Here is a 24227-nt window from a genome sequence, read left to right as displayed (position 1 = left end):
TTCTGTTCTCCCGGATAGATACGTGAATAAACAGATCTGCCAAGGAGAGTGTTTGTGTGTGCCCCACAGCTTTCTAGGGGGCACGGTCTTGCTGTTTGAGAGATGAAAGGTTAGAAAAGCAGAGAAAAACAACAAGTAGGAATTCCATCGCTTTCTCTTTGCAATAAAGGTTTCCAAAGGCTCGCAGTGTTTGGTTTGGTTTGGCGTAGGGTTTTTTGACAGAAGGGCACCAGATCACTTTTAGCAATGTGAACTTTCTAACTTGCCAGTGAAGTGGAGTTCTTTAACCTTCAGGAGGTTAAAGTTCAGTCCGCTAGACATTTTTGGAGGAGTTACTTAGGTCTGTTTAAAAGTATTTCAACTCTGATGTTGACCACAAAGAACCTTAACGCAGGGTTTGTTTGGAACACTGAGACAGACAGACAGGTGTGTGCATAGGAGGGTTAGAACCAGAGCTGGGCCAGAAAGCCAGGGACAGTTAGTCCCGGCGCAGACGGCTGGGCGTGAGTGATCCTGCAGTTGGAGCCTCTGTGAGCCTGCCCTCCAGCTCTGGGCCACCTAACTTTGTTAGCCTCTTCGGTCTTGGCACCCACGCTTCCTAACAGCCTTTGAGGTGCAGATCTTCAGTTCGGGAATCTCCCTGCTGGTGTCGGGTGTGGCACCCTTTCCATCCAGTACTTTTCTTGCCACTGCTGGAGCCAGTCAGACCAGTTTCTGCCTCTTCTGGAAGGCCTGGGGCAGGTTCCAGGAACCAGGGAGGTCCAGCCTGACCTGGCTGTCACCCACCTGCCCTCCTGGTCTCCCCCTTCAGCAGCCTGATGGTCTGTTCTCTTTGCTCTCCCAGAAACATGTCCCCCACCCCAGCTCTCACCTGGCTGATTCCTCCTCAGCCCCTCGGTCTCAAAATCGATAGGTCAGACTTCCTCCAAGCAGCCTGACCTCATGCTCATTCTGACTTCCTTCCGTGCCCGCTCAGGTGCCACCAGCCTCTGTCTTCTCTTGTCTCCTGTTCCCCTTCCTCCCTCCCCCTCTCCCTCTCTTCCTCCCCCTTTCCTACAGTCCTCTCATTCTGCTCTGAACTTCTGAGGTTCGTTTGTCCCTTAAGGTACACGTCACTTCCGCTTTATTCTGCGGATCCTCGGTGTCCCCCTCTGGCCAATCCTACTGCCCTCACTCACCCTAGAGGCGTTCTCTGTTCCTAGCCTGCCTTACAGCGGGAGGGAATAGATGCTCAGTGCTAAGTTCTCCTCTGTACCCTGTGATTGGCATGCAGAAGATTGTCTGGAAAGTAAGCTCCACGTGTAAGAGAACAGCATTAGCCACGTGTTTTAAAACCGTGAATTTCAGTTTAATCTAAACCAGGACTTGGCAAGCTTTTTCTTAAAGGAGCAGATAGCGAATATTTTAGGCTTTCCGGTCCTGGTCCCTGCCCCACCTGCTCAGCTCGGCCGTGAGCTCGGGAGCAGCCGTGGACGCCCGTAAACACGCGGTGGCTGCGCTCCAGCCCTCCTTGTGTACAGAAATAGGCAGCTGGCCCTCGGCTCGGCTGGCCCACCTCTGATCTCCACCCAGCTTTGTCAAATGATTAACTCCGACACTTTCTTAATCTGCAGTCAGAGGCGTACACAGCTCCCCCCACTCCTACCCCCACCCCGATCTCCTTAAACAAGTCTCCCTGTCTCGGGTTCCACTGTCTCCTGCCTCGCTGAGAAAACGAGTGATTTCTTACGTTTTGCCCAGAGCTTAGCCCGGAGCGGGCTGACAGATGGCAAAGCCGCTCTTCTCATCCTCCCCTCCGTCTTCCTGGGGCAGCGGGAGCATCTTCTCCAGGTTTCTGCCCCCGGAGAGGCCCAGGCAATTACTGCCTCTGGAGCTTTTTACGTGGGTCTGATAAGCCTCACTCCCCCTGCCCTCTCTTAGAATGCAACACCGGTCAGAGCTTTGTGGGTGCAGCGCGGTTTCTGCCATTGCTGGGGCTTTGGAACGAGCCTGCCTTCTCCACAAAGGCTTCTCTGATCCTGGTGCGGGACCTTTTCCGTCGTCCCACACCTCTGCTTCTGTCCCCAGGATGTTTCTGTGGGGTGACGGAAGAAGAATTTTTGGGTGACTATCAAATGAAGTATTGACAGGAAAATTGGAATAGAATTTTTTTTTTCTTTTAAAAAAATTCCTTTTCCCCTAGCTAGTATGGCTCAGTGGATAGAGTGTCAGCCTGTGGACTGAAGGGTCCCAGGTTCAGTTCCCATCAAGAGCACATGCCTGGGTTGTGGGCTCGATCCCCAGCGATGGCCAGGTTTAAAGATGGCGTGCGGGGGGCTCCTGTGTAGACTAAGAGTAGGTTCATCACTAGGTTCCCTCGCTGCTGGGAGGAACGCTGGGGCTTAAGTTCCTTCCTGTGTAGCTAAGGAAACGTGCTGAGAAACGATCGGACCACGCTGATTCCTGGTAAGAACCAGAAGGAAGACATCAAATCCTGGGTCTCTGTCTCAAAGGCCAGGAGAGTGAATGCTTGAAATGTGGGCTGCAAAGTCTGGTGGGTGAGGGCTTGAATCCTAGCTCTGCAGTTAACTGTGTGACTCCGGGCATTGCTTAACCTCTCTGAGCCTTTGTTTTCTTAACTCAAATTAAGATGATATCTACTTAATGAGATTATCATTGGAGTATAAAAGGTTATTTTCAAACTTTCCAACTACTACTTACCATGTGACAAGTGTTCATATTTCCACCAGAACTAGTTAGTAAACATATGTTGAAACATGTACAACGGAAGTAAAAGCCGTAAGTGTTACTATATATGTTTATATTACTATATAAACACTTTGTTTTCTATTTCATTTTATTATAAAGTTGGTCATGACCCAAATGAATGTCATAACCCCTGGATTAAATGGAAATGGGCATAGTGCTGTGAATCAGTAGTGCAGACGGACTTTTCCTCTTAATTTGCCTACAGAGACCCTTGGCTCAGGCCCTCAGTAAGCACTTGAAGTGGGATTCCCAGCTCCTCCCCAGCCCTGGAGGCCAGGTCAGGGAGGTTCTGCTTTCCCGGCTGCACTCCGAAGCTTCCTGAGGGCAGAGAGGATCTGGCTCACCATTTCCCCCGGGACCTGGCGCTGTGCCCAGCTCCCCGCACCTGGAAGGTGCGATGGGCACAGGCGCTCGCGGGCACTGTGCTGAGGGCTCGGCACCTGGGCTGCTAATGCCAGCGCCTGCTCTTAGGCTCTGTAGGACTGAGGGGTGCGTGCCGCCGCGGCACCTGGGGAAGCACCTTGGGAAGCAGAGCTGGTGCTCTTAGCCACTCACAGGAGCACATTAGACTGCACGCGAGGGGCATTCTTGAGATCAACTTGAATTTATTCTCACTTTTAAAAATAACAATTTGCAGAATTAGTAACAGATTACTTGACTTGGGACTTGCAGCTGAACTCAGCATGTCAGTGTTTTGAGGCCCTGGGGCGAGAGTTGCTGCTTAGAACACAGGAAGCCTTTGTATTGTCCTCGGGAGAAAGCTTTTTGAAATCGCTTGGAAAACTGCAGAAATGGCTGCAGCTCGCTCCAGAGACAGAGGACTCTGGAATCCAAGCCAAGCACAGGAGGATTGTTTTCAAAACCTGAGGAGGAAGGTCTGGCTTATTTATTATTTTTGTCAGTTCTGCAAAAACAGCTGACATTTCTCTGCTGACCGCCACTCACCTGCCTCTGGTCCCTGCTGTGCGCGAGGCCGGCGTGCTGTCCGCGCTGGCAGAGGAGTGCGGGTGCTTTTGTTCCTTGGGCTTTTGTGCGGGGGTCTGGGGGGTAACGATTACATCTGATACCTGTTCTAAAATTGGGTGTGTTCCCGGCGACACTGGTTAGCATTTTTTGGGGGGAAGGAAAAGAAGACTCTCTCCTTACTGATGGGTAAATAAGTTTCCAGCTGCCGTTTCCTCCAAAAAAAATCATTATTGAAATTGGCAGAGAGTTGCTCTTCAGAAAGAACGTCTCATATTGTGGTGTGAATATTTTCCGTGGGGAGCTCATTTTCCCATAGCCCAGGGGGCTGCCCATTACATAGCGGGCAAGATGAATGAGAACGACACCTGTGTGTGTGCGCGCGCGCGTGCTAGGATGGAGCGCGCAGGTGAATTTTCGAGGCAAGAGCTGTTGTCAGCCAGCATGCACCATTAGGGGAAATAGGACTGATATTTCAGCACTTTTCTTTTTGGCAGTAAAATGATGGTAGTTACCATAAATGGAGCTTTATAGGTGTTCCCATATGCCTCCCTCATTTGACCCCCTTCATCATGAAGACCGAGCGGAGCCCCCCAGGCCCTCACCCCCTCTCACGGCGCTGGGCATTATCAGTGTGCTGAGTGAGTGCCCAGGGCCCCTTGCCTCACTGCTGCTTTTCGTTTTTAAGCACCAAATGGGAATGTTCTTGAAGGGAGTGCAACTTTAAATCCGGCATTTCAGCCTCGGCTGCGGCATTGGCCTGGAGGACGGAGACCGTTTATCCTTAAGAGTCCGCTAAGGGAGAGTTGGGTCTGGATTTGAATGGATGTCCTTCCTGGGTGGTGTGGCTCTCAGCAGTCCGTCTGTCTGTGTGCTGATGTGTGTGCGCTCTTGTGTTTGGTTTGTAACCACCTGCACTTGTCAGCAGAGCAGTTGGCCGTCAGAAATGACACCGTGCGCGGAACCTGTGACACATACTTTGTCACCAAAAAGGAATTTCCTTTTCTGTGATGAGCACAGAATTTCAAACGGCTATTTGACCAGGAGCCTTCGGATGCTCCCCACGTGTCATGGGGTCCTTTACGGTAGCCTTGCCCTTTACTCTGTGTATTCCTGTCTGAAATCGATCAGCTGCCTCCTGCACACTCCCTACTGGGGATGCGCCCGCAACCAAGGTTCATGCCTTTGATTGGAATCGAACCTGGGACCCTTCATTCTGCAGGCCAACGCTCTATTCACTGAGCCAAACCGGTTAGGGCCTTTTGACAAGTCTTAGCCACACAGCACGCAGGCCGGGAACCACGGTCTGGCGAGGTGCTCTGTTTGGGGAGCAGACGCCTCTCTGTCCTCATCGTTTCCAGGCGTTTTAGTTCCTCCGTCTGCAGTGGACCTGCCCCTCAGAGAGCAATTCGGGGGGAAGCCAGGAGGCTGAGCGGGACCCTCACCAGGACCGCTGGCCCAGCTGCAGGGCATGGGCTTTCTTTATTGCCACTGCCTCAGGCGATGGCCTTCCTCTCTCACACATCCCGGGGTTGAGTGTGTGGTGAGGGTTTCTTCCCTCAGCTGCTGGTTGTCCTGTTTTCATGTGGCGTGAGAGTCCCCAAGCCAGAGCGTTTGTCATATGAAACTGGAAATGCAAAAAGAAAAACTTACGAGTCAATGGAAAGCAACTCTTCTCCCCGAGATAAGCAGGTTAATGGTATATCATATCAATATTTTGGCTGCAGACCATTATCTTCCTATTGATCCAGAAGAAATATGGGATTGACTCAGTAGCTTCACTTATTTTTGCTGGCATCATTTCTCTAGGTGTTTTTCTTTTAAAATAGCAGCATCTGGCTTCTTTTTATGGCCAGTTCCTGCCAGTCAGAGAAAGACCGTCAAGTTTAAGCGGAAGGAAGAGCAATAGGAGTCCTGTATTTCAGATGCTAAGCCATGTCACTCTTTGTCCTGAGGTTCCTGTCGCACTTATCTCCTATCTGCCCTGCCTAGGACGGCCCCCGGGCGTGTTTTTGAATGCTCTCATGAGCACGGCATAAGGCTCATTCGGTTTCGTGCCACATGTGTAGGATTTTACCGCGCTGTCTGCTGGCTGCGTGTCCCGGGCTGCATTGGCCAGGAGAAACACCACAGGTCCTTTTGCTAACAGTGGCAGGGACACTCGACAGCGCTGCGAGAGGAGGAGCTGGGAAAAGCAGAGCTGAGGGTCTGCGGGAATGTGATCAGAGCTGGTGTGCACAATCAGAGGCCGTTTGGCACCGCTGTCTCTGTGAAATGGGCTTGAAAGGCAGGACTTGTTCCTTCTGAGCGCCTCACAGATTGCTAGATGGGTCAGTGCAGAGGCCCGCGGAGGGAGGAAGCCAGATCCTCTCCCTGAGTCTCTGCTCCTTGGAGGGAGGGGAGAATGGGCGCCCGTGGCAGGCAGGAGCATATGTGCATGGTCTTAGCGACTGCAGCTGCCAAGGGGCCGTCCCTGACAATGCCTCTGAGCCAGGGGGTCACATCTTCTCATCTGTTTTAGAAAGAGAAAGAGGGACCCTCGGCATCCTTACATTGAGTTTGGATCCCGGGCAGGAGGGCGGTGGGAAGTGAGAGGGATTTAGGCAGGCAGGATTTTCTCCCAGGCTGCTCAGCATGTGGACACACAGATCAATGTCTTATCCTGCGTTCAGCTGGACACGGAGTTAGAGACTGTGCTGATCAAGACGTCCCCTCCTGTTTCATATCACATAACGCATTCATTTCAGCCACTGAGCCTAAATTACTATTTGCTTTCTTTCTGCCTTTCTTTCTTTCCCCTTGAAATGGTAAGAACTTGTGTAAGGATGAAGTTAGTTTATCCGTGCTAATGCTTTGATTTTTCTTTTCTCTTTCTCTTTGCCACAGTAGGTAACCAGTTAGGGGCCTTGGTACATCAAAGGTAAGCAGTGGGTTATGTTTTATTATTTATTGATCATTTCTAATTGTTTATTGATCCACCATCTGTACTAGAGAGTTAGAAAGTCAGAGGTTGAGAGTGTGGAAAACCATGGGCTAATCTTTAAGACTTAAGTTTTTGTAGCCCTTTTTAAGCTCAAAGGATAAACACAACGTAGTAAAGATCAGCCGTTAGTGTATGTAAACTTAAAAGACTTCTAGAATGTTGGAGCTGTACTTTCTGCTCACACACATTTAATTAAAAATGAGACAACGAAATGTTCCCCTTGTTTTCACATTTTCCCCGGTGTTTTATGAATCCTTAACCTCTTCACTTCAGAAAATGGGTCTTTTTCCCAAGTGAAGACACAGCTTTTGGTCCTCCAGGAATCAGGAGCCTGGGAGGCCAGGAATCTGGTCCCCCCTCTCCCCTCATTGTGGTAGGGACTTGCCAGAGAACCTTGGATAAGTACCCAGTTGATTCCCTGCCTCACTTTCCCCTCATGGCCTTCCCTTAAACATGGAGGATTAGAAAAAGGGAAAGACCTCTGGGCTTAAAAAAGACCAGTCTGTAAGATAGGGTATTGTGGTCACATAGTTACCCTTTAAAGAGGAGAAAATGTACTGGAAACGATGCTGGTTGGTTTTGTTTTTTAATGAATTAAAGGAATTTAAATAAGGTTGTTAGTATCAAATGTAACTTTCCTCCTATAAGACCTTAATTAACCAGGATTTTACTTTCCAAAGTGATAATACTTTGTGCTTTAGACAAGTCCCAGCCTCGCCTTTAAAATAGAGCTTTGTTTTGCTGGAGGCACAAAGCAGTTCGTCTTCATGTTTCCTCCGCAACAAGAGTCTGCAAAACACGTTCCCGAGGCCGAGTTTGTCCCATTTGTGCTGTGATAGCGTTGGACCTCTCCTAGTGAATTCCCAGTATCGTTCTTTGAGGATTTAGATAGTGTGTGCCCACACGGGAGCAGCAGTCTCTTAGCTACAGGGACCCTGGCCTGCAGGATGTGAGCCCTGTAAGGTGGAGCCCCAGCACCCACAGTGTGACCGTTAGGAAGCCCAGGCTTGGCTGATTGGGGACGCACTGAAGATCCCAGCGGCAGAGAGAATCCCGGGCCCATAGAAACCTGAGGGTGTAGACTCCGCGCGGAGAGGACAGTTCGCTCTCATCAGAATGACACGGTGACAAGTGCTATTTATGCTATTGCATTTCTTCTAAGTGCTGCACTTTCCCTAAAAACATGCACTTTATCCAATTCTTCCCGTGATGGGTAAAACCCAGCTGTGTGCGAGATGTTTAAAAATGCTACCTTTTTTTTTTTAAAAAACTACTTGCATTTAGCTTCCTCCTAAGATAAATGTTTAGATTTAATTGCTTCCCGGGGTGTTGGGCAAATTGGATATTGTCCACAAGACTATATGGCAAATCTGACGGTTTGTTTGAAAGAGCCAGCGCGATAGTTGTTTTTTAAAAAAAAGAAAGCAAGCACATAATGGATGGGATAGCATTTAACAGAAGTACCTTGCAGAGTAACAGGTCATTATTCTGTCCTGGTCAACACTGATTAGGCCTCCGCTGGAGACTGGCTCCATTTGGGGCGTTTCACCCTAAAAGACAGAAAAATTAGAGGGAGGCCGGAAAGCAACACAAAGACAGGGAAACGGGCGCTGGAGAGAAGTTGGGTATTTCTCCACCTGAAAGGACACCAGGAGGAAGTCTAGCTCCCCCCCCCCCCCCCCCCCTCGCTTCCCAAAGGATCTTCAGGGTTCTGGCCTGAGGATCTTTCAGTGCTGAGCCACACTCCTGGGTCCTTTTTGAGAGAGAGGGGGGGGGGGGGAGGGAGGGAGGGAGGGAGGGAGGGAGGGAGGGAGAGGGAGAGGGAGAGGGAGAGAGACACGGATTTATTGTTTTATTGTCCTACTTGTTCATGCATTCATTGGTACTTGTCTGTGCCCTGACTGGGGATCGAGCCCACAACCTTGGCATTTTGGGACAATGCTCTAACCAACTGAGCTGCCTGGCCAGGGCGAGGCTTGATCTTTCTTTCCCAAGAGTGACTGACCAAGAGGGTCATCAGAGGGTGCCCCTTGTAGGTGGTTATGGACCTGCTGGCCAAGTTGGCACGATTGCTTCAGCCTTATCTTCCAACGGGATCAGCATGGGACATTCGGGGAACCTACTGTGGCTTCGGAATTCTGCTCTATAGTTTTCCCAAACGTTCTTTGTTGCAGGACGGTAATAACAGAAGAATTCAAAGTGCCTGATAAAATGGTTGGATTCAGTAAGTATCCACGTGCTGCTCTCTCCCCCATTCCTGTCTGTTCCTTTCCTTTCCCTCTGGGCGTGAGCCCCACCTTTAGCAGAATGCTTGGCACACGCTCCTCCCGTCTCCCGGAGCTCCCGAGCTGCGGGCCTCTGTCCGGCCGAGGTCCCCGCACTCTCCGCCCTTCCTCTGTCTGCTGTGTTTCCCACGTGGTTGCTGCGGGCTTGCTGAAGCCAGCCTGATCTGTGTCGCTGTGAGCCATGTGTGAATGCTGGTTGAGTTCAGTCGCCCATGCGTGGTTAAATAGGGGTGGGGCATATTCTGACCCTGTTCCATTTGTTTCAGTTATTGGCAGGGGAGGTGAGCAGATTTCACGGATTCAGACAGAATCTGGTTGCAAAATTCAGATTGCTTCAGGTAAGGCTGCTTTTTTTGTTTGTTTGTTTGTTTTTTGTTTTTATAGTTCTCAGTTTGGTAGAAATGAGTATTATGCCAAGTTTTCCAGATTCAGTACTTCGTGTGTTGCTAGAAGTGTAGGAACATGGGTGTGTGTGTGTGTGCTGCTTTCCTTGCACTTCTGGAGCTGGCCTCCCAGGAGGGAACGTGCAGAGGCGGGCTCAGAGGCGAGGCTGCCCTCTGACCTGCTGGAGACCCTCCACTGTTCTGCGGCCTGGCCTGCCCCTCCCCCCGCCCCCCAAACACCCCCACTCCAGCACCTCTGTTCTCTGCACCAGAATGTTATGCCGGACACAGTGGGGCCTGCATGGGCCTGTGGTTTGGGGGTCACTCCTGGGATTGCTTCCCGGCTCCCCGGGCTCGCACCATCCCTGCCCTTTGTGGAAAGAGGCCACGCGGCTCTGGCTGGATTAGCACGTGGTGAGCACAGTGAGGCCTTTCCCAGGGGGTCCATTTTGGCTGCAATATGGAGAGAGACAGATGAGAAGAAGAGTTTACATTTTATCGTTTTACCTCATTTGAGTTCTATCTCTTTCCATAGTGGAGGAGGACGTTTTAAGGACATTTGACTAGAGAAACGTTTGTCATTTTAAAGGATACTTACTAGTATAATGTCTTGAAGGCAGTACTGCTGTTTCTCTTTCTTTTTTGAGTAAAAATGTTAAGAGGCAGTATTTTTAGGAGCAAAGTAAAGTGTCATGTGTGGTGTTGGAAAGTAAGACTTCCCTTTCTTGTCAAAGGGGCCAAAACCAATTCTACATCGATATCACCGGTCCGGATATTCACACAGTAACTGGCAGTAGTCCCGATGTGCATACCATGACACCCCCCCCACCCCCCTTTGGTGGCATCGGTGGGATACGAACCCATGACATTTCTTACTAGTGTGCCTCGGAGCTGTTTGCAAATAATGACCAGCAAACTACTCTGCAAATAGAGAAACTGGGAAATAGCTGGTCAAGTGACTCAGGCATTTACTAGCACACAGTGGGTCAGAGTGAAGCTGAAACTGGGAATTAAGACCAATTCACAAGCCTGCTGCATTCCCCCCCCTTCCCCGGGGACTCGCTCCTGCTTTGAGAATCTTAGGGCACAGCCACCAGCTTACCATTCTGTCCACAAGCGGAAGCAAACTGTCTTTTTCTGGGAGCCTGGGCTTCTGTGGGGCCGGTGTAGGCACCAGCCCAGAGGCCGCCTTACACAGAGGCAAGGGGCATGGTTGCCTGATGCCCGCCAACACACCTCGTCTTCTCGATTCTTCTTATAGAGAGTTCTGGGATTCCAGAGAGGCCCTGTGTACTTACCGGAACCCCAGAAAGTATTGAGTAAGTTTATTTTATTTACTTTCTCCTTTCACTCTTCTTCCTCCTTCCCCAAACGGGGAGACCTGGAAGGGCAAACTGTTACTGAACACTTTCGATCTGTGCTACATACAGCCTGGCCACAAGAGCAGGTGCTCCTGTAGAGAAGGATCTAGAAGGCTGTCACACCAGGGGCGTTTTTCTGTTACACACACACACACACACACACACACACCACACACACATACGTTATCACCTTTTTAAAAACCCACAGAATCCTCACAGCTGTCATAACACCTACTTTATACGCCGGGTTCTAAAGAGTGTGCGTCCACCCGCCCGAATGCTCTAATCAGCCCCCTTCTTCCTCATTAATCCCTCCTTTACCTGAACAGGTGTGGAGTAGTGACCTCGCACTTGGCAAACCTTTGGGAACCTGGTGCCAGGTCCTCTGCCTGAGTGTGATCTCCTTGCATTGCTCTTCTGGTGCTTGTGAGCCGATGAATTGATTCCGGCGTTGCTCCATCAGAGGGCCACACGGACCGGCCAGGGGTGTTTCGGCTTTGGGGCCCTCGTGAGCGCCTGAAATCTCGCGTTGCCTTCCTGCGTGCTGGAGCCTCGTGCCAGGCGGAGGCCTCATAAACCCAAGAGCCTCCGGGGAGAGGGATATACTAACTTCGCTTCTGCTCCCTTTCCTCTTTCAGTCTGCTGAGCAGCGCTGCACTGGGGGTGGGAGCGCTGAGCTTCTGTCTGTTTCAGTAGGTAGGGCGCTCTTGTTGTTTCCATTCCTCAGCGAGTCTAGATGAGTTTAAACTCCCGTGTTTTGCTGTGACATTGAAGCAGCGGACCAGAATAAATAAGTCCGGCAGGTGTGCGTTCCAGGGCAGGCGAGGTGGTTTCTGGTGTCCGGCCCTTCTCTCCCAGCGCAGGCTAATCTAGTACACCAGCGAAATACTAAGAAGCCGCTGGGACTGAGAAGACACACGAGGCTGATTCTGCACACAAAGGCTCAGGACCACAGAGGGCAACATCTGTCTCCTGCCTTTTTCTTCTTTCTTCCCACTCCTCCATTCCTGCTTCCTGTCCCGCCCGCGGCGAGGCCACGGATTGTAACCCAGGGAAGAAACAATTTTGCTTTCTCCGGTGCGCGGTACAGCCCGCCTGTTTAGTAGCAGAATTGTTTCCTAATAGAGGAACCAAAAAACAGATTGTGCCTGGTGACTGAAGAGTAAATAATGCAAGGAGCAGGCAGGGGAGATTCTGGTGCAGAAAAGGAACTGGGCCTGGCAGATGGCCTCCGGGCTGCGATGTGCCGTCTCAACATCGTGGCTCTCCCGCCTCCTGAGAAACCCGCACACAGCAGTGCCTGTGCAGTGCGGGCCTGCGCCTCCCACGGGAAACGCGCAAAGCAGGCGTGTGTGGCTGTGAACCCGCCAGGCGCTGCCCTCCTTTTCCGCCGTGAAACCCGCCTGGCGATGCGCAGCCTTAAAATCGGCTCAGAAATCAGGGCAGTCTGGCTGGTGATGGAGAAATTTGGCACTTGGGGATTCCAGTGACTACTAACCCTTGCTTTCTTTCTTCCCGTCTTTCTCATTTCTTTCTCTCCTGCCCTTACTTAACAAATGTCTGTTGAGTGTATACGCTCTGGATTGGGGCCCAGCGAGATGCAGAGCGTTCAGAGGTGGTCTCTGCCGCCAGCGCAGCTGCCATGCTCACAGGAGAAGAGCCGTGTTTGTGGAGGGAGACAGAGCCAGCACAGCAGAGGGCACACTCAAGGGCCGTGCGGAGCGTTGGTATCTGTGCCTTGTCTCTAAGTTCCAGCCCAGTAGCGTGGCGGATGGCAGAGGCTTCCCGGGTTTGAGGGCAGGAGCTGGAGCTGGACAGGGGCTGCCTTGGCTCCTTCGTGTGTTCCCCTTGGTGGGTGCCGCAGCATCCACTTAACGCCGCTGTCCTTGTGGTTCTCTCCCCCAAAGACAAGCCAAGCGGCTCCTGGGGCAGATTGTGGACCGCTGTCGGAACGGGCCTGGCTTCCATAACGACATAGACGGCAACAGCACGATCCAGGAGCTCCTCATCCCCGCGTCCAAGGTGGGGCTGGTCATCGGCAAAGGCGGGGAGACCATAAAGCAGCTGCAGGTACGTGAGCCCTGAGCAGGGCCTTCGGCCCCCCCTTTCCTGGTTTGGGAGGGCTTGTCATCGCGCTCACTTCCCGGTCGCCCTGGCTGTGCCTGCCGTGGGCCAGAGCTCCCTCCGCCCTGCCGAGTGGTCCCGCGCTTCCTCCATTCGACTGCTGTGTTCTGGACACTCACCGTCGCCAGGCCTGGTGCCGGGATGATGTCGGTGCTGGGCTTCGTGGCGGTGAAGCTCTGGTACCTCACGTGACAGCATCTCAGATGGAGAGGCTGCAGCCAGAGCCAGCAGCACTGCCTGCGCCAGGCCTGGGAGCGTGAATGTGTTCATGCCCGAGGCCTGGTCCTCGCCTGTGAGTGCAGGGAAGTGCCAGCCTCGCTTGTAATGAAGCTGAAGTAACACCCGTTATTTTATATTTAAATGAGACCCGCAGCACCAGGCCTCTCGCTGAGCAAATGCTCATGAACATTAGCTGCCGTTGGCTGTAGAATTCCTCATCTGAGTCACGTGGGCCCAACACGGCTCAGAATTGAACACCCCGGCCAGCTCCGCGCTGCACCCCTTAGCCAAATGCTTATTTCCGTAGCCAAACAGAATAATAGCCACACTCGGGGAGAGTGACTAGAAACACGCTTCCATGAGTTCAGGTCAGTTTTGCTGCCAAATCAGTTATGAACAAACTTTATTTCCAAGCTCTTGGGCTTTTGAAGTTGCAAAGCAGGGGTTGTGGCCGCCTATGTGCTCCCTCCTAGCCCGGTCCTCGGACTGCGAAGACACTCTTGTGTGTGCTCGAAGAGTTCAGGGTCAGACTCCCAGAATCCAGTGTGGCTTCTACTCATCAGCTCCGGACAGCTCATGGGCAGCTTCCCATCCGAGCCTCCTCATCCGGGATGGCAGCCCTGGCCTCACATGCTGTGACAAGCCCTTACCGGCAACATTCGATCGAGTGCTCAGCTGAGGGCCTGGCATTCATAGAGAGGGCTCGTTTGTGTCTGGATGTTCCAGAGGCTGGACAGGAGGGTGGGGAGGGTTTCTGTGTCACGCTGGGAGCTTTGCACGGTCTGTGTCCGCAGTCTCAGCCAGCCTCATGGCCGGGTCAGAGGGCAGTGCCCTGTGGTGGGAGCGACATGTCTCTGTGGACGTGATCCGGCCCTCCTGCATGTTCACCCATGGAGTGGGGGTGTGCCTGTGTGTCCACAGGAGCGGACGGGTGTGAAAATGGTCATGATCCAGGACGGCCCGCTGCCCACGGGAGCAGACAAGCCTCTTCGCATCACTGGAGACCCGTTTAAAGTGCAGGTAGGAGGGAAGCGAGCGGCGGGTCCTGCTGTGATGGAAGGACCCGGGGCTGGTTGCTCAGTGCCAGCGCCGGCCATGTGTGGCTACAATTAAAATAAGCAGCCATTGAGTTCTTCGTTTACACTGGCTGTATTTCAAGTCCTCGGTGGCTGCTGTCATGGGCTGTATATATTCGGAGCATTTCCATAAAGGCAGTTTTATTGGATGGCGTAGTACTGCTCAGATGCAATTTTTGTCTTGTTCCCTGTCAGCTCAGATGCAGGTTCCATTTGGCTTTTATTTGCTTGTTCTCTCAACTCTTAAAAAATTTTTTTAATTGATTTTAGAGAAGAAGGGAGTGGTATAGAAAGTTAGAACATCTATAAGAGAGAAACATCGGTTGGCTGCCTCCTGCACGCCCCGCCCAGGGATCGAGCCCACATCCCCGGCGTGTGCCCTGACTGGGAATGGAACCATCTTAGTTCATGGGTTGATGCTCAGCCCATTTTTACAAGAGCTCCAGCTGATGTGGGAAGTAAGCAAAGGTGCCAGCACCCCCCACAGCATTGTGCCCTCCTAGCAAGCATCCTGTGTCTGAGCTCCTGGCACAGAGGACAGTCCCAGTTGCTAAAAGCAGTGAGGGGCCTGGTTTTACATCGCCTGGGTGTTCACCCTTGCTGTTAGCAGGAACAGGTGTGGTGTAGTGTGCTGTGCCTGTGAAATAGGAACACTTTGTCTGCCTCTGCGACCTTCCTTGTTTGTGCTGCACGTAGCGTAGCTCCAGGGTGACGCTCCCGGGCGAGCGGTCTGTCAGCAGCTGCTGCTCTGCAGGAGCTCGGGGGCTTGGAGGAAGCGGAGGTTACCAGAGCAGGAACATGCTTCTTAACACTGTCAGTCAAACTCCAGTTGATACCATTGTTGCTTTTCCAAGGTACCATATAAAACCAGGGTGAAGGCAGTGATTACAATGGCTTCTTCCCTTAGGCTCAGGCCTTCACCCCCTCCTGCACGCCCCACCCCCTGGCCTTCCTCCCCCAGGGTCCCTAACCTCTTTGAATGGGAACAGGTGGGCTTTTAAAAAGTCAGATGGCACCTAACCTTTCTTCAGTTGGCTTATTTAGTCCTGCTGGCGGGCTCCATGCATGATACTGGGAAGTGTGGGAGGGACTGGAGGGCGGGCATTCCCTGAAAATGCGGGCAGCAGAGCCTCTCCCAGCAGCTCTACTGCCCTCTCTTCTGGAACCTTCGGTTTCATCTGCGATAGAAAAAATGCCCGAGCAAGGAGCTTATCTCATTGATGCTTCGTGAATTTGCAGGGAAATCGTTGTAACACGGTTTTGGTGCTGGTGTTTTTATAGTTCACCCTGCATTTGGGGGGAGGGGAGGCAGCTATTGTAGTTAGGGTAGATTGTTGTTTGGGGTGCTTTTTCTTTGTCCAACTTTTTATTATGAGAAACTTCAAACTTCTAGAAAATTCAAAAAGCTAGTATAGCAAATACCCGTATAACCTCATCCTACCTGTCATTTTGCCGTTCATACGCATGCATTTTTTGTGTGTTTTTTTTACCATTTATATGTGAGTGGCAGGTATTGTGACTCTCCACCACTAAATCCTACAGCACGTGTCTGCTAAGAATGAGAACTTTTTGCTATATAACCAGGCCAGAGAAAATAACAGTAACCCCATAATGTCTCTTGAGCCAGTCCATATTCAAAGTTCTCTAAGTATCCTGAGACTAATTGCTGTTTGGAGGTTGGGCAGGGGAGACGGTTGTTTTGGTTTGGTTTGGTTTTTCCAGAACCAAGACTCAGTCTGAGTTCCCACATTACTTTGAGTTGTTGATCCTTAGTGCAGATTCCTGTGGGGCTGAGGCTGGCGTGGACAGGATAGACTAACAGGGCGTCCTTTGGGGACAGTCCGGTCTGGGGGTCCTCTTGTCAGGCAGTAATCGGATATTGGATCTCTGAATGCTGGGAGGTACTCTGGGGCTCCAGGACTGGCCTTTTCCCTTCGACCTTCCTGGAGCTCCATTGTGATAGATGCCTTGGTAATGTCTTTCTCCTGGAGCCTGCCCACAGTCAGGGCTCTCAGAAAAACCCTCCCCTCACTAAGAAACGGCTGCTGGAAACACCTCGGGGGACAGGAAGCAAGTTCAAACCCAGCACAGAAATGCTGGTCCTACTATGGCTTTCAAGACAATGGACCCTTATCTGAGCATTTTGGGCAGCATAAAAAAATCCATGTCATTGAGGATTTGATTTATGCATCCCTAAGCAGCCTGCCCACGCCCCATCTATATACATAAAAGCCCAAGCGACCATCTCAATCAAACGGACACCCGAACAGGCTGAGTGGGGTGACTAGACCGGAAGGGTTAGTGAGGGGCGACCAAACGACTGAGCAGCAGGCTGTGTGGGTACCAGGCCTATGGGGGGCAGTTGGGGGCGACCAGGCCAGCAGGGGGGGGCAGTTAGGGGCGATCATGCAGGCAGGCAGGTGAGCAGTTAGGAGCCAGTGGTCCCAGATTATGAGAGGGATGTCTGAGGGGTCCCAGATTGGAGAATGTGCAGGCTGAGCTGAGGGGACACCACCACCCCTTGCATGAATTTCGTGCACTGGGCCTCTAGTGTAATAATAATAGAATAAGAGTTCTCCCATTGGTGAGCGCCTTCTGAGTCTTTAAGCCCAAGGGTCTGATCTTGAAGTTTTACCTGGTGTCATGTCTTTTTTTAGGATTTTGTGTTCCATAACATCTTTTATTTGTGTTTACACAGCAAGCAAGAGAAATGGTATTAGAGATCATCCGAGAAAAAGACCAAGCTGACTTTCGAGGTGTACGCGGTGACTTCACCTCCCGAATGGGAGGAGGCAGTATAGAGGTATGCTTGAATCACAGGTTAGTAGGCAAATGAGGTTAGGATTAAGGTCGTAGGTCACACGTCTGTTGGCTCTTTAACCTTGAGCAAGTTATTTCGTTTTTGTCTCATCTGTGAAATCCTACCAAGATGCTGCCTTCTCAGGGTGGGTGTGAGACAGACAGCCAGCCGAGGTGAGGGAGCAACTGCATGCTCTTGGGGCTTGGGGTCATCCCCTGGTTTTAAAGTTTTGCTTCAAAGCTTATCCCACTGCCCATGTTTTCTCAGTGATCTTTGTTGATTGTATCAAACAAGGGAACCATATTTATTGGCGAGATGGAATGGAATCAGAATCTACCCTTCAGAATGAAATTTTGATAATATGCTACAATATGGATGGACCTTGCCATCATTATGCTTATAAAATAAGCCAGATTCAGAAGGATAAATATTATGTGATTCCACTTATACCTAGAGTATGCACATCTGTAGAGTCACGAAACAGAATGGAGGTTACCAGAGGCTGGGAAAAGCAGGAGCTACTATTTAGTAATGTAGAGTTTTTATTGGGAATGATGAAAAGGTCTAGGCTATAGATATCTTGGATGGTTTCACAATATTTCGAATATACACTGAGTGGCCACATTATTATCTCTGAATGCATAATAATCTGGCCACTCTGTGTATATCCTATAGAATAAAAGGCTAATATGCAAATTGTCCCCTCTACCAGGAGTTTGACCAGAAGACAGGCCAGCCAACCACCCATGTATTCCCCCTCCCCCCCCCAGGCCAGGCTGGCCAAAACCCACCCATGCACGAATTCATGCACTGGGCCTCTAATATATATTGATATATGCGCCGGTGCATGAATATATGCACTGAGTGGCCAGATTATTATGCGTTGAGAGATCATAATAATCTGGCCACTCAGTGTATTTAATACCACTTAATTATGTAATTATGAATGGCTAAGATGATAAAATATATATATCTTTTTTGTTAATCCTTACCCGAGGATATTTTTCCATTGATTTTTAAGAGAGGGGAGAGCTGGGGTTGGGAGGGGGGGAAACACAGAGAGAAACATCTATGCGAGAGTGGCACATCGATTGGTTGCCTCCTGTACACCCCCCGACCAATCTTGCAACCGAGGTATGTGCCCTTGACTGGAATTGAACTCGGGGACCCTTCAGTCTGCAGAGGCCAACACTATTCACTGAGCCAAAGAGGCTAGGGCTGAAAAACGTATTTTGAAGGACCACTATAAATGTTTATGACATACTTATGCTTATTTCATAGAGTTTAGAAGATAAATTTGTCACTTTTAATCTTTTATCTATGTATACAGTTTATTCTTGCTTTTCTTCATTTTTATAACTATTTTGATCAAATCTCAGACTTACTGGATGCATTTAGCAGACAGAAATGCAATCATTAACCACAAAATTGTTCTTAAAAGAGAAAAAATATGCTTTATTATATCATTTCCAGGAATGCACTGTAATACAAGGCAAGTTACACACACACACACACACCCATTGAGAAGACAGGTTTGCCAGAAGCGCTGATGAGGCTGTTTCTCATTGCCCAGGTGTCTGTGCCTCGGTTTGCTGTTGGGATTGTAATAGGAAGAAATGGGGAAATGATCAAAAAGATCCAGAATGACGCTGGTGTGAGGATTCAGTTCAAACCAGGTTGGTTTTTATAGTTCTCAAAAATCCTTTAATTAGCTGGGGGGGGGGGGGGGGGGCCACGGGGGATTGGGGGGGGGAGTGGGGGGGGGAGTGGGGGGGGTTGCAAGAAGAAATTAACCAAAGAACTTACATGATAGGTGCATAACCCGTGGACACAGGCAATAGTGAGGGGAAGGGCGGGGGGTGGCAATGGGGGGACAAAGGGGACATCTGTAATACTTTCAACAATAAAGATAAATGTTTAAGAAACCCTTTCATTAGAAAACACCTCACAAAACAGCACTTTGTACCACCCCCTTTGTGGTCTTTTCTCTCCCTGTTTCTTGTTCTCTGTCTTTTGCAACATCCTGTTACCAAATGCCCGATCCTAGGTTCTCCTCCAGGCTCGTTTCTTCCTTTGCGTGTGTTGGTGTGGCTTCCCTTGTGCCTGAACACCTGGCCCCGGTTTTCCTGGGCTTCACCACACACACACACACACACACACACACACACACACACACCAACTAATGAAATTGGGGGAAATCAAAATAGCATTTCCAGTTTCAATTTTGCCAATTAAAAACTTTTTAAAAATCTATTGTAATTTTATAAAATTAAAGATAACTTAAAATCATTAAAAAAAAAAAGGGGGGGGGGAAACAAACCTTTTGGAATAAAGGACAGTTCTTTAAATTTTGTAAGTATCTTCATAAGCAAACTTATCTGCAGTGTCTTTATTTCTCTAAAGATGGAAAAACATGGTGATGGGCTAATTTTGGGAAAATATTGCCATAGCTCAATCTATTTTCCTTGGAGTTTTTATGTTTGTTTTTGTTTTGGTTCTTTTCTTTAATGATATCTCCTTTAAATGTCTGGAATTGCTTAAGTACTGGCAGGGGCCATGCAAAAAGGTGCATTCATACACCTTTCCCCAGCGACAGAGGCCCCGAGCCTGGGGAAGGGCCAGCCCTGACACTGGGAGGGGTGTTGATGGCAAATCAGATTGGCTTCGTCCCTGAGGCTGCGCTGTGCTAACCCCCCTCTCCGTGCTCCGCAGATGATGGAGTTAGTCCAGAGAGAGCCGCACAGGTCATGGGGCCCCCCGACCGATGCCAGCACGCCGCGCATGTCATCCACGAGCTCATTCTCACAGCCCAGGTGGGTGTGGCTGGGCTTCGCCCACCGGCCATGGCGGCGGGAGCGCGCGGGGCTCTGGCCTGCGGCTCGGGCTGCTCCTCAGCTGCTCTTTCCTGCTGGTTTGTCATCTGCTGCCTTCGTTGTCCCAGAAGTTATTATAGGTTTCTGACTAGGTAATGGGGGAAATACAGTGCAGACCCCAAGTTTCAAACAGCGGAGGACTTAATTGAAGACTATCAGTGGAATATCACCCTGGCTTTGGAAAGCACCTCAGGACCCACAGTCTTTTTTTTTTTTAATCGATTTTTTACAGAGAGGGAGAGAGAGGGATAGAGAGCTAGAAACATCGATGAGAGAGAAACATCGATCAGCTGCCTCCTGCACACTCCTCACTGGGGATGTGCCCGCAACCAAGGCACATGCCCCTGACCGGAATCGAACCTGGGACCCTTCCGTCCACAGGCCGACGCTTTATCCACTGAGCCAAACCGGTTTCGGCAGGACCCACAGAGTCTTAATGCTGCTTTCATGCACTGGATTCCGGGTCCTCCTTTGGAGAGGGAGTGGCCTTGTGTGCTGTACTCTCATCTCCACCTGCCCCCCTTGCTGTAGCTCTGGGAACAGCTGTAAGTGACGGTGCCCATGTGTGCAGGGCTGAGGAAGCTGGAGAATGATTGGAGCTGAAGAAAGCACTAGAAATTGTGGTCAGCTCTGCCGTTAGCCACGTGACCTTGGGTGAGCCTTTGAACCCGTCTAGGCCAAGTGTTCTCAGCAGCAAACGGTTTCGCACCAGATGGTCCCCTAAGTGACCTGAGAGTGCAGGCCGATGGAGCCAGTCCGTAGAACCCTGCCCAGATCCACTGAGTCAGAATCTGCGGGTCAGGGGCTCAGGTCTCCGCTGTGGCCAGATCCCAGGCAATTGCTAGGATCGACACGTTCTAAAGGCGTCACTGCGAGACCTCTCCGTCCCTTTTACCAGCAGAGGGCACGAGCCCACAACTGCAGAGGCCGGAGAGGAGGAGGGCCCTGTGGCACACCCAGCACATGGCCGTGTGTGTGTGTGTGTGTGTGTGTGTGTGTTAACATACGTCGCTGGGTTACCTTGTGTGTGTGTCCTCGGTCTCAGAAAAGCAGAGTGCAGGAAGAGAGCTCTCCAGTGGCCCTGCTTTCGGCCGGTTTAGATTCCGTTAAACGTTCGGTTTTCTTGTAATTGATTCAGCCAGGTTTTGCCAAAACATTTCTTCGCCATGTTGAACCTCTGTTCAGCTTCTCTCTGCCATGAAAGGAGCTGGCTTTTCCTCTGAGTTTAAAAGGTTTAAATGTTCCCGCTCCAGAGGGGCCCAGGTGAGATTGTCGCTCTCGGATGAAAGGAAGCTTCCTGTTAGGGGCCCTGTGTGGGCTTTGCTCTGGGGAGGGGGATTCGAGAACAGGCAGATACTTCTCCAGCCCCAGCCGTGCACCAGCCTGGCGTGGTCCCTCCCTCTGGGGAGTGGGACAGCCGGTTTTTCTTTTTTTTCTTTTAAGTATTTTTTTTTTTTATTGATTTCAGAAAGGGAGAGGAAGAAAGAGATAGAAACATCAATGATGAGAGAGAATAATTGATCAGCTGCCTCCTGTACGCCCCTTACTGGGGATCAAGCCCACAACCCAGGCATGTGTCCTTGACCGGAATCGAGCCCCGGACTCTTCAGTCCACAGGCTGATGCTCTATCCACTGAGCCAGACCAGCTAGGGCCAGTTTTTCTTTAAAATCCTTCCATCCTTTTTGCTGGTTGGGTTGCACGGTGTTCTGACTCATGTAGCGGTGTCTGATGGTTCCTTACCGCAGTCTAGCCAGGGGAGGTCAGAAGTCATCCATTGTCACGCCTGTGTCACTGCAAATGGCGGGACTCTTCATCTAGTATCTGGTTTCTGGTCGGCCCACCGTGTGTTAGCCCCTGGGAAAGGGCAGCTTCATTGAAGAAAAACTCACCTCTGACGTAGATGAGGGCCCAGTAATGCAAACCCCAGGGAGAGGGGCACTGGGCCTCGGACCTAGGAGTTCATATCTGCCCTGTTTCGTCAGGTCTGTGCGGTTATGTAACACGTGCATTTATCCTCACGTGTGCTCCTTGAACACACCTGTGATGTGCGCTAATTCTGCTTCTAAAGAGCCTTCACCATTTGAAATGCGGAATGATGCTCGGGTCCGATCCATGACACTGATTACATCCTGTCACAGCTCCTCCTGGGGATGGAAGAGGTGCGGGGGCAGTGGCAGGAAGCTTCACCTGAGCTCTGCTCCTCCCCAGGAAAGGGACGGCTTTGGAGGCCTCGCAGTGGCCCGAGGACGAGGCCGAGGCCGTGGCGACTGGAGCATGGGCGCCCCTGGCGGCATCCAGGAGATCACGTACACGGTGCCCGCAGATAAGTGCGGCCTCGTCATCGGCAAAGGTAAGGGGCCGCTGCTGGGTGTATGTTCCCTCTCCGCTGTCTGACGGCCGGCACACGGGTCACAGACCTCCAGTGCACACGTGGAGGCTGGTTGCTGCGCTTGCCTGAGGCACCGGGTCTGCGGCGTCAGCTGCCTTCTGCGGGGCCCTGCTGGGCACGGGCCTTCTCGTGAACGGGGCAGGGCGAGCAACAGATGGCCCGCAGGGCCCGCTGCCTGGGGAGGCAGCTTAGTTGCTGAAAAGGCTGAATGTTTGCCTTCGGATGTTTGTGGATTGACTGGTCGGTAATGAATGCGCCTCCAAGGAACTTAGGACCAGTTAAGATGGTCTCCTCTCGGGAAGGTGCTTTCTGAAGTGTCACTCTGGGTTTGGGCATTGGCCTCATTGACACAACATGTGGAAGTGTTTTTAATCCTTCCAGCACTTTTACTGCCTCACCCCGCGGAGAATGGAGATAGATTGTTAGTTGTTTCTGGGCTCTGAGGGGCAGGAGGTGAAGCCATCGTCACCGGCTGCATGCGGGAGCGAAGAGGGAGCAGCGATGTCTCGGTGGCGGGCTGGCCTTGCCCGGAACCCAGAGAGGCAGCTGAGAGCAGGTCTGCCCCCGGGCCCTTCCCCGGCCGCCGGCTCAGCTGCTCCCTGCGCTCCACAGTCTCCATGCCAGCAGGACACTCGGTTCAGGGGGGTTGTGTCTGAGGAAATAGCAGGCTTCCCCAGAGTTCCTCCCGTTTCTGTGCCACAGGCCTGTGCCCGCTGGAGGAGGGTGCCAGCACTCCACGGAGGTGATTTGGGAAGGTCTCCACCCACAGAAGGTGGGACCGAAGTGGGACGTCCTCACGAGCTGGCGTGGGGTGGGCCTTCCTCCTGCGCTGCCCCCGCCTCCCAGTCTGCCCTGGCCCTGCCCTGGCCCTGCCCGGGCAGTGTGCTTACGCTCTTTTCACACCTTTACCTCCTGTGTCTGTCATTCGGAGATTCTCGGGAGTGGTAGGAACAATGTGGGCTTGTTTTCATCTTCGGTGATTGCCATGCTGAGAATAGTTTGACAGATACTGTTAGCTGCCCGAATGCTGTGATAACCAGACACACACACACACACACACACACCAGCACCAGCCCTACACCTGCCTGCCTGAGCGTAATTCTGTGGATGTGCAGGTTGAGAGTCAGCTCTGGGTCTCTGTGCCTTGTGAAATCCGTTTTTATCTTCAGGTTTTCCTGTGAGTGTCCTCTAGAGCCGGCGGCCTTCGCTGGGACAGTCCTCACACTCGGGGGGCCTCGGTGTTCACAGGACAGCCTCTGCTCGCTCACCCGCCGGTCCCCGTAGTGCCGCCCAGAGGAAAGCGGGAGCAGAGGCCGCAGGCGTGGTGCTGTGGCGGTGCTCCGGCTGCAGCTGGACAAGCCCAGGGAGAGTTTCGTTGGGGGTTGGGGGCTTTCTGTACCCACAAGGGCTGGGTGTGAGGTGCGCTCCTCCTTGGGAACATGCGGGGAGGAGGGGGGGCAGAGGGAGCCCACTCAGTCGGGCCTGCTCCCCCTGCGCCAGCCCCTGGGCAGACGCTGCGCCTCCCGGCCCCTGCTGGATTTCCATGATAAACACAGCAGTGGTGACAGATAGTGTGGCCGCCCTGCTCTTGTCAGCAGGCCTTTTAGCAGTTTGATTAATTGCTTTACGATTTCACAGCAGCCAGGGGCCGCTGGGGTGGCTTCTGCCCCCATCAGGTGGAAGAATGGAGCGGGCTGCTGAATGAGTCTATAGACAGCCACCATGTGCCAGGCTGGTGACCTCATTTTGAAGGAAGATAAACTTAAATTAACTCCTTCCGGCCCCATGCCGTTTTGTGGGGCCTCACCCTATTAGCATGCTCCTGAGGCCTCGGGAGAGGGGCTGTGGTCTGCCGGCCGAGTGCCCGGACGGAGGGGCTGCAGGGTCTGTCTCAGACAGACATGAGCCTTTGTGCTCCTGCCCACAGCCCAGCGGCGCTGGGATTGCGTGGATGGTCTCCGCCGCGGCTAGGCCCTTCGTTGCTCCCCAGAACGCCATTGCCGAGGGGCCGAGCTGCTCGC

At 51.7% G+C, this 24227-nt stretch overlaps 1 protein-coding gene across 2 annotated transcripts in view; it reads left to right on the top strand.

The window, feature by feature from the left end:
* Positions 1-24227, top strand: part of FUBP3 (far upstream element binding protein 3) — a 50728-nt gene that overhangs the window by 17143 nt on the left and 9358 nt on the right. The window contains exons 3-12 of one of the 2 annotated variants that reach the window (XM_084899794.1): positions 6598-6631; positions 8869-8918; positions 9246-9317; positions 10624-10681; positions 12631-12793; positions 13988-14086; positions 16841-16945; positions 18516-18618; positions 19655-19755; positions 22026-22167. In XM_084899794.1, coding sequence (XP_084755920.1) covers positions 6598-6631; positions 8869-8918; positions 9246-9317; positions 10624-10681; positions 12631-12793; positions 13988-14086; positions 16841-16945; positions 18516-18618; positions 19655-19755; positions 22026-22167 — 927 coding nt within the window. The remainder of the gene's footprint in view (positions 1-6597; positions 6632-8868; positions 8919-9245; positions 9318-10623; positions 10682-12630; positions 12794-13987; positions 14087-16840; positions 16946-18515; positions 18619-19654; positions 19756-22025; positions 22168-24227) is intronic. The other variant, XM_084899795.1, reaches the window with a different exon arrangement.

This window comes from Pipistrellus hanaki (genome assembly GCF_964339955.1).
Source record: "Pipistrellus hanaki genome assembly, chromosome: 11".
NCBI classification, from domain to species: domain Eukaryota; kingdom Metazoa; phylum Chordata; class Mammalia; order Chiroptera; family Vespertilionidae; genus Pipistrellus; species Pipistrellus hanaki.
The sequence above is the reverse complement of the archived record's forward strand: the minus strand, read 5'-3'. Positions and strand labels throughout refer to the sequence as shown.